The sequence below is a fragment of the Penicillium canariense genome (assembly GCF_028826845.1).
Source record: "Penicillium canariense strain IBT 26290 chromosome Unknown utg000002l_segment0_segment0, whole genome shotgun sequence".
Classification (NCBI taxonomy): domain Eukaryota; kingdom Fungi; phylum Ascomycota; class Eurotiomycetes; order Eurotiales; family Aspergillaceae; genus Penicillium; species Penicillium canariense.
Window position 1 is genome coordinate 4416785 of NW_026622729.1, and position 15623 is coordinate 4432407.

Consider the following 15623-nt stretch of genomic DNA (forward strand, 5'->3'; position numbering starts at 1 on the left):
GGAGGGAGGCCGGAGGCGATGGCCCTATTCTCGAACGCGTAATAAGTCGCCGTGGGACCACATGCCGTCGAGCACTAGTTAAGTTAGAGTGGTTACTTAGTCATGGACTCTGGACTCTGGACTCTGGACTCGAGACTCTGGGCACAGGCACGGGAACGGGAACGGGAACGGGCACCTCGCGAGGACGGCACGGCATAATCACAGGGATGACCGCTGTAAGCACGGTTGCTGTTTTCTCCCCTGCAATCAACTGTGCCCGACCACCCACGAGATACCAGAACGACTTCGCTACTCACTTTCCGTGGGTACGCATACTCTCATAGCCATACCCACTTCACCGATTCCCAGGAGATTGGGCCGGGCTATGCGTGGGGCTCTGGGCGTGACTATATTCCGCCATCTTTGGACTAGTCGACATGTCGGGCGTCGGGCGCAATAGCTTGGTTTCCACGATGATCGGCTACTCCATCCAATATCACGATCTACAACGGTTGTCGATAGTCGTGAATAGTGGGGGATAGTACACCGTTCGTAGTGCTGACACTTTGCAAATTCGGGGTAGTTGGAGGCCAATAGTACGGAGAACTATACGAAGGATCATACTAAGATCATACGAAGGATCATACGAAGACCTATACAGAGAACTATACAGAGAACTATACAGAGAACTATACAGAGAACTATACAGAGAACTATACAGAGAACTATACAGAGAACTATACAGAGAACTATACAGAGAACTATACAGAGAACTATACATAGAACTATACGGAGAAACTATTTATACAAAGTGGAGCAGAGGAATGAAACGCCATTCCGACGCCATGCCGAAGTATACTCGGTGGGGACCGCTACTCGATCAAAGGATCTATATCGCCTTGAATGGAAATTAACGAATTAACACCATAATACATGATCGTACAGTGCTAACCTCAGTAGGATCCATGAACGCCCATGTTGATTTTGAATTCCAAACGACAACGGAGACGAGATATAAAAATAACAAAGAGAAGAGATTTCTGGTCTCCGCGTCACACTGCAGCGAACCATTCGCTCGACACCAGGCAATCAACCCCATCAGTCGCACAGCTGCGAGTCATCAGAATTTTCCGAAAAGAGAAGATGGCAATACCGTGGCTGCCAGAGCCAGAGCCAGAGCCAGAGCCAGGAATCCGAGTCCAACCCCAGGTTCTCCCTCGGCCGAGTCAGGCAAGCTTCCGGTTAAGTCTTAGTCTCGTCTCAACGGTCCTTGACATATGCCATGTGGCCTTCAGGCTGGATGCAGCCAACGGCTCAGCCCGAGGAGAGTTGCCCGCCGCGGACGGGCTCCCATTGGCCTGCGAGGGGCGATTCGTGGTGACAGGATGCGCTAGCAAAAGCTTGTGTCAAGATGCGCTCTGGGTCTGCTCCGGCGGGAGCCGCAGCATGGGTGCAACGGACAGCGGACTAATATGCGCAGCAAGAAGGGCACGCGAGTGTGTGGGTATGGTGTGTGGGCGTGGGAGGGTGTGAGTGGTGAGGGGTAGTCTTGCCCAGGCGATGGGAGCGAGCCTTGTTGGCGCCCCGGGCTATATTCGGGCGCGGACGGAGGGCCGCTGACTGGTGCTCTGCAGTTAGTAGTTCAGACAGTGTCGAACTGCCTGAGACAACTGCTGATATTCTAGAAGACCTGCGCCCTGCACAACGCCGCCAAAGAGCCTATTGTGCAGTCCATTCTCCGCCATGCGCCCCGTCAACCTCACCCGCCAATGCTCGACTACAGTAGTTCCCGTGTGCTTGGAACGGAAATACAGACCCTGGTCGACAGTGTTGCATTCTAGCCGCCACCCCACCCGGCGATATCTTGCGGTGTCCCGCGACCACTCACAACAGAGCGTTCCTCTCGCGTCCGCGGCGTCGGGTCGCAAGCGTCGTATCGCGCCCGGGGAGCAACTCGCTCTAGAATACGGAGTGGATCCTGCCCTGCAACCAACCTGTTCTTCTCGATAAGAGTATGCGTCCTCACCGATCATCGTGTCCTGGACCTCGAACCCGGGTCTCACTGGTGTGTTGGCGCGCATCTAGGGATCGCCAATGAGAACGACTGCCATTGCGAGGTTTCGGTGACCGTTGTGACCTTGCTGTGATATGCAGAAATGTAGGCACGTAGGAGCTGTGAGGCATGGAAATTAGCTTCATGGGTTGGGATGCTGGCGGGATATTACAAACGGTCTAGGCTCGCCATCGCTAGGACAAAGCAAGGCAGGGAACAATAAGCACTGGAACAATATGTTGTTCGCTCAAACGGACCAGCAATTATGCATCCAAGACCCTTTGTCCTCTGCAGTGTACCGTACGTAGTCGGACCAGAGTAGCCGCTAGCTAAGACATTGAAATTCCACCCTGGAACATGCATCCGAGACACACAAGATCAGACATAGTGACCGATCCAAGCCCCCACAATCATAAATCATATCAACGCGCGAAAGGACTGGAGCTATCATGGGGAAATTCATCCCCGTCATCCAAGCGTATCTGGCCGAGAGGGAGGACAGAGGATTCGATATCAACCACTAATCTCCCACTAATCTCCGTTATCAAAAGATCTCGTTTCAGCCCCTCCCCAAATCCCTGACACACCGTTCAACCCGCTGACGCACTGCACTGCAATGCACTGCACGATCGGACCTGCATCTAGACGCCGATCCCAACCCAGGCCCAGCCGAGGCGTATCGGCGTTGTATCTCGCCCGCCCCGACCCGCGAATTGCGTCCGGCCTCCGGGCCACTGTGCCAGGTAACCTGCAGGTATCCCGCTCGGGCACATTCGCTCGAGCCCTGGCCTAGTCGGGGCGATTTGGGGCGGGTAAAAGTGGATGTTTCCCTTTTGAGGTGGATTTCGCGAAGGGGGAACGAAGTCGCGGGGGCTGGATGGGGGCTGGATGGGGGGCTGTAGGATGCATGTTACCTCGATTAAGTCGACCTTAGGCGGAGGAGTGTGGGTTTGTGTGGAATTGAATTCATGATCTACGTAAGTCAGGATGTCTTCTATTTTGGTACTCCGCTCGCATGCGCACGATCTCGGTCGCGGTACAGGGGTAGGACGTACAGGATGTGCATAGAGCCATGGGGCTACAACGTATTTCGGATGTCCGGACGACGCGACTTCCTGGACGAGTCCAGTGATGCTCAAGGGAACTGCCGTTCGTGCACATCGCGCAAGTTGCTCAGCGTGCGGTGGCGCGTAGGTGACTTGACGATTCGTGGACATTTGTTGGTGGCTGGCTTCCTTTGTATCGATATACCGCATGAATTCAGGAAGAAATTTTTGTTAAAGCAGTCAGGACCTTAATCGGTATCTACGGGATGATAATAGAGATCTTCCAAGTAGTGATGAACATGTATCTATACTGATCAAGACGTACGCCTGCTTTTGGCACGCATTCCAGCTAGTCCAGATCTGGAGCTCGACTATAGCTCCATCAGCAGTACTCACACTTATACAAGCACTATGGATGAAACGGCAGCAGGAAGGGGAAAGCGAGCGGTATATAGCATAACCACCGTAGGGTAGCAAACACGAAAACTGCTGCAAGCAATCGATAGGCCCATCAGATATATTCATCGCTTTTGAACAGGACAACACGACCGATCTCGGAGAGGTACAGAATGCACAGAGGCGTTGGAGATATAGAGGTAAGAAAAGACGTTCTTGCCAACGCCAGAGGTATGTAGAAAAACATGGATAGAAGAAAAAGAAACAGCAAACACGCGAACACGCGAACAGAGGACAGGGAGTCAACGGCGGAGGGCAGAGAGATGGAAATGACAGCCGACGAGCAGTGCGCTCAGTTTCAATCGTCTTGCATATCATCGCCGAAGAGATCCTCGTCGTCATTGTCCTCGCCAGCAGCAGCCTGATCCACCGCCGCCTCCTCCTCCTCGTCATCATCGTCCTCAATCCGACGAGACACCTTCCCACGTCTCCGCAGCGAAGCATCCTCCGCTCCACTCTGCATCTCCTCATCTCCATCCTCACCAAAAAGGTCATCCTTCTCCTCCCCGGGCGTCCCGGGTGCATCACCATCCTCCTCATCATCCGAGTCAACCACGACCTCACTACTCTTGAACTTGCCCTGCGCCTTCCCACCAGACCGGCGCTCCAACCGCCGCCTCTTCTTTGGCGCCGCCTCGCCCTCACTCTCAGGAGCATCACTGTCTCCCGCCTCGCCCTCATCATCCGCTGCAATAAAGTCATCGCCACCCTTCTTCTTGCGCTTCCCGCCCTTCTTCTTCCGCTTCACCTTTTCCCCATCGTCACCCTCGGTGAACTCGGCCTCCTCGCGCGCCCGATCTGCCTCTGCGCGCTGCACAGCATGCCGCTGCGCCTCCTCGACCATCTGCGCGCGCTCAGCGGCGATCTTCCGCTTCCGCTCAGCCTCGACCTCCTGCGCCTTGCGGACCTGTTCCTCGCGGGCGCGGATAGCCGCCTCGCGCGCCTCACGTGCCTCGCGGAGCTTAGTCGCGTTCTTGTCCTCGTACTCCTTCTGGCTCTGCAGCGCGCGGTCCAGCTGCTTAGCGATAGTGCGGCCCATGTTAGCGCGCTGCTCGAGCGTCTGCGCGGGGTAGGGCGGGGACTTCTCCTTCGAGAGGCGGTCAAAGGTGTCGATAGCTTCTTTGAGGCCTTCAGCGGCTTCTTCGACGTCTTGGAGGGTCTTCTGCGTGGGCTGAAGGCCGTAGGCCAGCGAGGCGATTTGGTTCTGCACGAAGGCGACGTTGAACTGCAGGTGCAGGGCATCTGGGGAGACGGCGCGGGCGCGGGTGGCGTAGTCGAGGGCTGTTTTCATGGCTTGCAGGTTGGCTTCCTGCTTGCCCTTCAGCCACCAGACGCGGCCGAGGCAGGCGAGGATTTGCACGTCGCGGGAGCGGTCTTTGGCGAGCGCGGCTTCGTAGTGCTCGATTGAGCGGGAGAACTGGCGTAGCTCAGCGTAGACGTGGCCGAGGTTGAGGTAGACGCTTGGGTCCTTGATGGCGTCGCGGACGCGAGACAAGATGTGCACGGCACTGCTGTGATCTTTCCTGTCGTCTACGAGGGCGATGGCTACACCCTGGGCGGCGTAGGCGTTCTTGGAATCCAGCTGCAGCGCCTTGTCGAAGAATTCCACGGCTCGCTGGTACACCTTGCGGCGCTTTTCCTTCTCCTGCTCGGTGTCGCGGCGCATGTCACGGGCAACCAGGAGGTGCACGTTACCCATGCCTGTCAAAGCATACCGGTCATGCTTGTCGTGGTATTGCAGGGTGTGCTTGTAGTGGCGCTGTTCAGGATCTTCTGCCAGGTTGGCCACGCGCTTTTTGGACTTGCTGAGGTACCATCCGAATAGAGAGCGAACCTCTAGATTTGTGGAATCGGTCTCGTACAGCTTGGCGATCTTCTTGGGCCCCTCGTCCGTGGGACTCTGACGCAGGGCAATGTACGTCAGACGAGCACTGGCCTCGGTGTAATCGCTGTGGCGCTCAAGCAGACCCTCGTAGACCTTCTTGGCCTCATCCCACAGGTCAGCAGCCTCGTAGGTTCGACCCAGGTTATAGCTGATAGTAGTAACCAGGGCATCGTTATCCGTACCATCTTCTCTCTCTGACGACTGAACGCAGGCATTCAGGGCAGACTGGAACATGCCACGGGCCAAGGCGATGTTTTCACTCTGGTAGAGGAAGCAACCCATATTGTTCAGAAGCTGCGGTGGCAGACTCTCGCGCAGAGTCGACTTCAATTGATCTTCATCTTCGATATTCGGCCTCTCGCTGGCAGGAATGCTGGCGATCTGCAGTTCCTCCAGCTGGGTCAAGCACTGCATGCTCTTCTCCGGCGCCGAGCTCTCATAAAGCCGAGCCAGATATACCAGCACCGATTCGTCCGGGATGAGTTTCTGTTTCTCATCCTTCCACATCGAGCGTACAGACTCAAGGAGCGTGATAGCCCTCTTCGCCTCATTTGACTTGTCTTCCTTGCTGCCAGCTCGCTGCGCGGCGAAGACTTCCTCCGCATGGAGTGCGCCCAACAGCATCATAGTCTCTGCATTCTTGGATTGCTGCACGATCTTCTCAAGCCGGAACTTGGCGCCATCAAAGTCTTTGTTAGTAACCTGCATCTGCACGGCACCGAACTTAGCCGGCAAATAACCCTTGTCGCCGCCACCGCGAGCTTGGTCAGAACGGTTGTAGAACTCTGTTGCGCGGCTGGTGTCGCCCTCGTAGTGTGACTTGCGTCCGAGCAGATACCAGCCGTCACTAGCGATAGGCATAACGTCTGTCTGTTCAATGGCTTTGCGGGCGAGGGTTTCCACCGTCGGATAAGCTTTGCGAAGCAGGAAGTAACCGCCAAATAGGGCACAGGTCATCGGGTATTCCTTATCCAACTTGAACGCCTTCTGCGTGTATTGGGTCATGGCCATCTTGTACAAGGAGCCGAACATGGGGTCGGTTGTCGAGCGACGGGAGCTGTCGTGGAGGTAGTAAACTGCGAGGAGAATATTGGCGACCTTGGAATCGGGGTTCTAGCGGTAAAGCAAGCGCCGTTCAGTTAGAAAAGGCGAGATCGAGGGAAAAAGCATGCATGCATTAGCGGAAAACATACCAGAGCCAGGGATCGCTCCCAAGCTGCCTTGGCCTGGTCCTTGAAGCCCAGCTGCCACAAGCAGCATCCCAGACCAATTCTTGGATCGGGATCGGTCAGGTTAGGCACTTGCATCAGGACTTTCTGGTAGTCAGCCAGGGCGTCGGCATATCTGCCCAGCATATAGAGTGCACGAGCGCGGCCCAGAATGGCCATGATGTTGCGGCCACCAAAGGCCTTGGAGGACTCCTCGAAGCATTTCAAAGCCTGCCGCAGCGATTCCACCCGCTCCGATGTGTCGACGGCACCGGGGCGCACCGCGCGAGGCGGGTATAGCGATGCTCGCAGAAGGCACAGGACACCGCGCGCCAGGAAAAGAGGCGGGTAGGCCGGGTTCAGGCGAGACGCCTCGTTCAGCGTGGACGTCGCCAGCTGCAGGTAGTGGTCCTTCGTCTTGGCTTCGGAGTACAGTTCGCCTTCGGGCGCGACACGCGGCGCCTGTCGGCTCTTCAGCATGAGCAGCCAGCAGATCCAGCCCAGCAGTCCGAGTTTCTCCTTGGTAGCGCCGTGGGCGACGGAGACCAGGCCCTTGTTCAAAATATCGATGGCGTGGTCCAGCTGCTTGCGCTTCGCGTAGGCCAGAGCAATGATGACCCAAAAGTTCTTCGCAGCCCGCTCATTCTCCAGTAATGTGCAAAGCTCAGTCGGGTCCTCCGGGAGATCGAGGAGACTAACTTCGACCTCACTGTCGAAACTGGAGGCCGGGATGTCGATTGCGTCGGGGATGTCGGAGAAGCGGATGGCGGCGATGGTCTCGCCATCCAAGCCATTGGCGTGGCCATTCTCAAGAGGCGCCATGGATGCGGTGGCAGCGCACCGGACTGGATGGGGCGCGAGGGAAGGAGGAGGTGTGATGGTATCTCGCTCTCGGGGGTGCGGGATGCGACTGGAGGATGAAGGAGTAGTGGGTGGAGAAGGTCTCTCCCTTAACTCATGGTCGAGTGAGAGAGCCCTTTGGTTGACAGGAGAAGCAAATGAAGACTTGCGCCGGTTCACTTCAGGGCTGAAAGGCGGGTGGCCGGAATCAACGCGCAATCGGAGGAGCTTCGCAGGTTCGTGCTGGTCAGTTGAGAATGGGATGCTTGGTGTGGCTGGTGCAGATTGCACCGCCACACATTCACCCCAAGACGGCCGCCCTCCTTACACATGGCTTGTCATGACAAAACCGAGAGTGGTCGCCCGCGACACGAGAAGAGCGCGTGAGGGATACACAGCAAAGCAAATGTCCTTCAAAACCCTGTCACTTAATAGAAATATTGTTGAAGATTCATTCTGAAGTTCTAAGTGGAAGCTTGTTTTCTAGAGCTTGTCTTCGTGTCATGAGCGCCCGAAAGCAAAATTAAAAGGGAATTGTGTCCAGTAGTCCCCACATCAACGTGAACAGTTGCATACAACCCGGCAGAGAAATGCGAGGCCAAGCAGAACAATGAAGATTTGGATAATCTCGCTCCAGTGGTGCAATCGAACATATGACTCTATATAGCCCGCGGAGATGGCCACTGTTTGCGCCTCGGTGGCCTTCTTGGCCTCAATGGAGCCGGCCAGCTCGGAGGGGAATCTCCCCGTCTCAAAGTAGCGGTCCAAAAGCTCGTCTTTCTCAGCCCATCGAGCGCGCAGCCATTCATCGAATTCGTTCTGGTCGTCGAGGGGGATGTCTGCGACAGCAAAGCGCCTCCAGTGCATGTTGACCGAGGTTGGTGGCCGTCCCCGGACGTATGTGGAGCGGAGAGTGAAGTACTTGTCCGGGTAGCTGCCCGTTCTGCAAGGTAAAAAAAAAGAAATCAGGTCAGCCATCAGCGTTCAAACCAGAAAAGTATGTGGTACTGGTAGGGCTAAGAAGAAACCTACGGCGGCCCCTCGTACGCAATCGTGCTGTCGTACACATAGTCGACGGTTCCCCGCAGCTGCTGGAGACAGAAGAACAGACCCGTTGAACGAGGCAGGATCTCATGCTTCAAAGGCGGATAGCCCTGCTTCTGACCGAATTCATCGCTCCGCCGCTTGGTATTGAGAGACAGATTGGTCCCCTCAGGGAAAATCAGCAGCCACATCGGGTCATACTGCGACTTGCCCGACTTGGAGCCCGAAAGCCGCGTTTTGAGCTTCTCCAAGCGGTGCTGGAGGCGCGGTTTGTCGGACTGCCATTTCCGGGCCATAAAAATAAACCCGTAGAACATCATGCCCTGGCCCATGACGGGAATATACTTGAGCGACTCCTTCAAGATGATGAAGATGCGGCCGTGCATGACATTGGTATAGGCAAACCACCACAGATAGATCCAGTCGGTATAAACCTGGTGGTTCGCAATCAGAACGAGACGCTCTGGAAACTGGGCCTGCAGCATGCCATCCTCAGACAAATGCAGTTGACCCCGAACACTCTCGTCCCCACTGACCCGGAGGAGGGTGGGGCAGCCATACTCCGTCAGAGCGGTGATTACCAGTCCAAAGTTCTGTTTGGTATAGGCCATGTACGAGTAGTACCAGTCCTTGTGGATTAGGTACAACGGAGCGCCGACGAGCTGGGTGGCCATGATGACGACGCAGCAACAGTCGAACCAGGCGGCCATTGCCAGGGAGCGGGCGATTTGCATCGGGATGCCATATTTGAGGCGCGGTTCGCCGAGTGGTTGGGTCGAGTGCTTTTGAAGCTCACTCGTATCCTTCGCGGGCGGAGGCTTACGTTGGCGGGCCTCCGCTGAATTCATAGTTGGATGAAGCCGAGTGTGGCGTGGTTCGTCCGTCCTTTCGATCAAGAAGCTCTAGGGCAAGAGTAGTCGGACCTAGAGAGCTGTATAGCTCTTGGGAGCGGCAGAGAAGCCAGGGTGCGAGTGTCTTGTCTCGGGACACGGCGGATGGCGGGGCGCGATAGCACGGGCGGTGACTGCCCTCGGGCTTCTAACGAGGGTGTCGGTCCCAAAGGAGGCGAGGGGGAAGGAGGAGGGAGAAAAGGCGGATAAGGCGGGGAGAGGAGGTTTATGGTTCCTGAGTCGCCATCGCGGGCGCGGGCCGGTCTGGGAGCGATGCGGTCTCGTGGACTGCGCGGCCAAGCTACGTAATAACGTCAGAGCTCGCGGGCGGTGGGGCTTGAATCTCTTGTTCAGTCGGTCGGCCTCGCAGCGACCCCACCGCTAGAACCACGAGCGCGCCAACGTGGTGCCCAGCGATCGCGTACCTACGACACCACGCCGGGCTTCCGGCACTGCCGTCGCGAGATCGCCTGCCTGTTCCTGAGGTGCGACTCATCCCCGCACATCACGAGATCCGCTCAGTGGGAGCACCGCCTGGCAGTGGCTGGCCAAGGGTCCAAGCCACCGGAAGGCGCTGGCTCCTGCAGCCCACAGGACACGAGGTTGAGGGCTGACTTTCGAAGCGAATGGGGACGACCATCCACCCGCTCAGGCTGAAGACAGCCTGGTTTACGGCATGCGTAAAGCTTGCTATCGCCACGCGGCTGGTATGCGATATCGACGATGTATCAGCCGCGAGTAGGGAGTCGTTTAACATCATCTCACGAGGAGATGACCGTGTCCAGGATCCAGGGTCCAGTGAACCGCACATAGCAGCAAACTTCCTGGGCTAGAATGGATGGCGGGACCGTCAGGGCCTCGGCGTAGTTGGCATCATCTGAAGTATATAGAAGTCGTCGCAGCATCAATGCACAGCCTAGCCCCTATCTACTCTGCTATTACATTTGTACTGGTCGGGCTACATGATCTATTCCTGCCTTGAGGTTGAAATTGCTAGTCCCTTAGCGTGGGGGCTCACATCCATCTCGGCTGCGGCCGGGGAGGAGAAATGAAGCTCGAGAGTGGCCAGCATGGGCCCAAAGGGAGAATGTGGACAGGGTTCGTTCACCTGCTGATTCACAAAGGAGGCTCATGGAATGGGAGATGCGTGGCGGACAAGGACGGGAATGGACTAGGGTGGACGAGTGCTTTGTCTGTGGGCGCATCCCTTGAGATCCCTTGAGATACTTCACAGAGATCCGTGGACGAGGTAAACTATGCCCTCCGAACAGTATACATCACGGCTATCTCGCTTCTCGATATGCTCGCAGGATACTCCACAGTGTCGTCTCCCTTGGCGTAATCTGGCACTCCCGGCCTAGCGCATCCTTGGATGCGTGCTTCCATTGTTCCTGGCAGTCCAGACGGGGCTTCCAGAAACCAAACCGACCCGTGGGTCCCGCCCGCCTCAATGGCCCGTTGATTGGCAGAGCGCTGTTTTCTGTAGATTGAAACGGGTCCAGGGCCCTCTAGCAATTCGCAGGACAGGTGAGCCTGTCCGGCTAGCCCAGCCGGGCCAGCTGGACCAGCTGGGCCAGTTGACGCCCAAAGCATACGATCGGCTCCGTAGATATCAGGGGAGATCGACTGCCCCCATCCCCGTCAACTCACCAAGTCGTCGCCGCTCCACCACCCCCCCTTTTATCCTCCTCCTCCTTCCCCTCCCCACCATCTCAAACGCAATTCCCCTCGCATTTTTTTTTTTCTATTTGGCTTTTGCGATCTGATTGTTGAGCAGTCCTCGCAGTGCGAGGGCCGCTCCTTTTCGCCCCCCTTCCCACGACAGGTAAGCGACTTCCCGCTCGGGGCCACCCCGTGTCCGCCCCTCCGTCGTTTCAATCCTGTCTAACAACCCCTAGCCAGATTGGCTGCCCTGAACGTGCGGGCAACCCGACTCTTCTATCCGTGGCGGAAACAGAGCCGCTAGCCTCGAGGGGCCTCAGGAGGTCTCGGCGCGCCAGTTACTTCTCTCTTTCGCGACGTCCCTGATTCCGGAAAGATGGCCTCATACGGCAAGTAAGTCGTGCCCCCTCCCCCCCCCCCTCCTTCCCTTCCCTCACCTCACAGCCATCTGGGGGTTCTTCTTTTGGTCGCATGGGCTTGACACTTATCTTGTTCTCTCCTTCCTCAGTAGCAGCACCATGTACTCGCCGGATCAGTTCATGAATCCGGGGCCGGCCCCCGCCCCCCGACTGATCGTCCCAAGTTGACCCTCCCCACCAACAACAATGTGGCCACCTCATTTAGTCAGATGTCCTTGAACTCGCCCAGCACCCCCGGTCCCGGCGGCAATCTCTCGCTGTTCCCCAACACCAGTACTCCGAGCCTGGCGCGGGCTCAAACGGGCCAGGGCGGAATCGCCATCATCAAGGAGGGTTTCGTGCGTTGCAAGGAAGACAAGTTTCTGGCGACATGGAACCAGCGGTACCTGATCCTGCGCGATTACAAGATTGAGTTTCTCAAGAACGAATCGGGCAAGGTGGTTCTCGCGTTCCCGCTCTCGACCGTCACCGGCGTCACGCGCTCAGAGGAATCCAAGATGGCCTTTGAAATCACCCGCATGGCCAATCCCAAGGATGCATCGTCTAAAACCGCCATGCTCACCCGCGATGTGCCCACCAAAACCATCACCTGCGAGGTCAAATCCGACGATGAAATCTATGAGTGGATTGATAAGATCTACGAGCGCTGCCCCGGCATGGGTGGTGTCAGCAACCCCACCAACTTCAGTCACCGAGTTCATGTCGGCTTCGACCCGCAAACCGGTGCCTTTGTGGGCTTGCCTCCCGAGTGGGAGAAATTGCTGACGGCCTCCGCCATTACCAAGGAGGACTACAAGAAGAACCCGCAGGCTGTGATTGAGGTCCTCGAGTTTTACTCTGATATCAAGATGCGGGAGCAGAACCCGCAATACTATGCCGGTCTGAACGGCCCCGGTGGTGCGCAAGCCAAGCCGCTTGCGAGCAATGCCGTGGGGAGCTCCATTGCGCCTCCCCGCCCTCCCCCACCAGGACCCCTGCAGCGCCTCGATAGTGGGCAGTCGAAACCCTCCATGGAGGGTTCCATGCGTTCCGCTACCTCGTCACCCAGTCAGCAAGGTCCGGATTCAGATCGTGCGGCCGAACAGCAGCAACAATTAGAACGTATGAAGCAACTGGCAGAGCAGGAGCGCCGTCGTGTGGAAGAGGAGCAGCGTCGTAAGGAAGATGCCGCATATAATGCATCCATTCCCCAGACCCGTGTTCCCCTGGTCAAGCAGGAAGTTGGTGGCTATGGTGGCTCTGATCCAGCCATGAACAACCGCTATCAGCCAAGTCGTCCGGCTCCCCAGGCTCCCGGCGCTGGAGCTCGGGCTCCCGGAGGGCAAGACCCCCGACAACTGACTGCCCAACGCCCGGCACCTGCTCCTCCGTCGTCGCAGAGTCCCTATGGACAAGGTCCGCTCCGTACTCCTGGTGGCGCCGGTTCTCGAAGCGAGGAGAATCAAGGCTCGCCTTCCCGCTACCCGGCCAATGACCCCAGGTCGCAGGCATCGTCCAGCCGCCAGCCCCAGAACAATGGCAGCAAGGGTCAGCAAGGGCCTCCTCCGACTCGCCTACCCGCTCCGGTCCAGGCTGTGAAGCCGCTGAATGTTGCTAATAAGCAGGCCGGTACGAAGCAGCAGGCCGTCCCCGACGGTGTCCGCCAGGCGGAGGCCGCCCTGACCAAGAAGCCCGAGCCGCGCCAGAAGGAGGTGCGCATGTCGGCTATGACCGAAAATGAAGTGATGGACCGCTTGCGGTCCGTGGTGTCCAAGGATAACCCCAATGAATCGTACAGCAAGCAGCGGAAGATTGGCCAGGGTGCATCTGGGTCCGTGTATGTGGCTCGGGTTAAGGAGAATGCGACATCGGCTGTGGCCCATGAGCTGTATCGACAGTACGGCCCGCGATGCCAGGTGGCCATTAAGCAGATGGATCTGCGCAGTCAGCCTCGCAAGGAGCTGATTGTGAACGAAATCATTGTCATGAAGGACAGCCAGCATGCCAACATTGTCAACTTCCTCGATTCATTCTTGCAGGAATCGAGCAATGAGCTTTGGGTAGTGATGGAGTTCATGGAGGGTGGTGCGTTGACGGACGTCATCGACAACAACCAGGTGATTCAGGAGAACCAGATCGCAACTATTTGCCACGAGGTATGGCACCCCCCCCCCCCACCCCCAAAAACCCTTTTGGTCCTTCCAACACAAGTTCCTTTTAATCTAACCTCGCCCTTTCTCTCTTTCAGACTTGCAAGGGGCTGGCCCACCTGCACAGCCAGAACATCATCCACCGTGACATCAAGAGTGACAATGTCCTACTCGACCGGGTCGGCCATGTCAAGATTACTGACTTCGGCTTCTGCGCCAAGCTGACTGAGTCCAAGAGCAAGCGCGCCACCATGGTCGGCACCCCCTACTGGATGGCCCCTGAGGTGGTTAAGCAGAAGGAGTACGGGCCCAAGGTCGACTGCTGGTCTCTGGGCATCATGGCCATTGAGATGATCGAGTCCGAGCCCCCATACCTGAACGAGGAGCCCCTCAAGGCCCTGTACTTGATTGCCACCAACGGCACTCCCCGCCTGAAGAAACCCGAGAAGCTCAGCAAGGAACTGAAGTCCTTCCTGAGTGTGTGTCTCTGCGTAGACGTCCGCAGCCGCGCCACGGCCGACGAGCTGCTGGCGCACGAGTTCCTCCAGACCGGCTGCAGCCTGGCAAGCCTGGCCGAACTCCTGCGTTGGAAGAAGGCCAATGGCCAGTAAATGGCCTGTCATGTCAACCTTGTTTCTCCCTCGGGCATATGAGAAAAGCCTCTCTCCCCACGTTACGACCCGCCACCTACTCCAATTCAATCCATACCCAACCCGCCTTCCTCAAGCCACACCCACAAAAGTTGACTGACCACCTTGGAGATTTGTTCTGCGCACATATGGGTCCGATTTAAACACGCCTCCGGTTTAGACACGTTCCTTTTTCATCTCACTTACGAAACCTGCATCGGCCGGCACATCACATTCCGTTACATTTCCCCCACCCTCGGCTCATTTTGAGCCGACCAACAATTCGATCAAGCTGACGCTTTCTCTGCGCTGCGCTGTGTTTCATGTCCATGCTCGCTCTGCTCTGCCTCTTGACTCTGCCTTGCCTGCCTTCCCCCAATCCTTTCTGCACCATACAGAACACCCGGCGCGGGTAATCGGCGTTGTCGTTGAATTTTCATTTTCATTCCCAATCGTCTTCGTGCGATGCTGATCTTGATTCTGCCTCCCATTTCAAGTCCCTTTCCATCTCCAATACTGTCCAGTTCGCGTCTATGATAATTCCCGTCCTCGACCCGAGTTGACCTGCACAAAAGACAAGACATCTTACATTCTCCATTCCACTTTCCATCCAATCCGATCCGCCTCCTGAATACCTGAGCCTGGGCTTGACAAGTATGGTAAAGGTAAAAATGTCCGTCACGGCATTGATGCGAAGCTCAGCTCTCCTGCAATGACCCACGTTCTAGTCCTAGTCTTCGGTTCCAGTTCTAGTTGGATGCACCCTTAACGTTGATCTTGACGGATCTAGCATAATTCTGTCTTGCTTTTGTCCCATTTCTGAGGCGTACGCACGAAAGCGTTGTTATTTAATTTGCCGTGCTTTGCTTTGCTCTTGCGATGAATCAGGATGAATTGAACTTGCAAATTTAGACTGAGAATTATATCCCCGCAAAGGGAAGCTTGGAGATTTTATCGATAGATAAGATAGGAGCACACCGAACGTTGACGTCGAACAGGTGGGCTTTTGAAGACGAGATACTGCTGTTGTCCACTGTACCTTCCAGTGGCTGTTGCTAGATGCTTGAGAGAACCCACTGTCATGATGTCACGCTTCCTTGTTCGTTGGTAGTTGGCGATGTGCATAGCTATTAGTCTAGCTAACAGCGTGTTTCGAACGTATTCTCGATGCTAAAAGCTTAAGCTTGCGAAACCAAGAGAGTGTATCGCATGCTCCATGCAAAATGAAACTTTTTGACTTTCTCAGTTGAGTGATCCAAGAAGAAAAACCAACTGACGTAGTCGGAAGCAACCGGCAAGAACTGTCGTTGCGTCGAACCTCCACAGTGATATCAATGTAGCTCGCTGCCACTACTCGAGAAGGGCTGACAATAAAGGAATAGC

The 15623-nt window shown here is 56.3% G+C and overlaps 3 protein-coding genes across 3 annotated transcripts; 1 reads left to right on the forward strand and 2 right to left on the reverse strand.

Moving 5' to 3' along the window:
• Nucleotides 1–2673: 2673 nt before the first annotated feature.
• Nucleotides 2674–3249, reverse strand: N7482_004750 (uncharacterized protein; the record flags this gene model as incomplete). Its single annotated transcript, XM_056686875.1, has 1 exon — nt 2674–3249. One exon carries the CDS (start codon nt 3247–3249, stop codon nt 2674–2676), a length of 576 nt encoding a protein of 191 aa, XP_056545617.1.
• Nucleotides 3250–3832: 583 nt separating this feature from the next.
• N7482_004751 (putative RNA polymerase II transcription elongation factor (Ctr9)) lies at nt 3833–9359 on the reverse strand (the record flags this gene model as incomplete). The annotated part of the gene is made up of 4 exons (XM_056686876.1): nt 3833–6532; nt 6613–7710; nt 8044–8410; nt 8500–9359. The coding sequence occupies 4 exons, from the start codon at nt 9357–9359 to the stop codon at nt 3833–3835; spliced, it is 5025 nt and encodes a 1674-aa protein (XP_056545618.1).
• Nucleotides 9360–11691: 2332 nt separating this feature from the next.
• On the forward strand, nt 11692–14222 carry N7482_004752 (serine/threonine protein kinase CLA4; the record flags this gene model as incomplete). Its single annotated transcript, XM_056686877.1, has 2 exons — nt 11692–13617; nt 13710–14222. The coding sequence occupies 2 exons, from the start codon at nt 11692–11694 to the stop codon at nt 14220–14222; spliced, it is 2439 nt and encodes an 812-aa protein (XP_056545619.1).
• Between the last annotated feature and the right edge of the window lie 1401 nt (nt 14223–15623).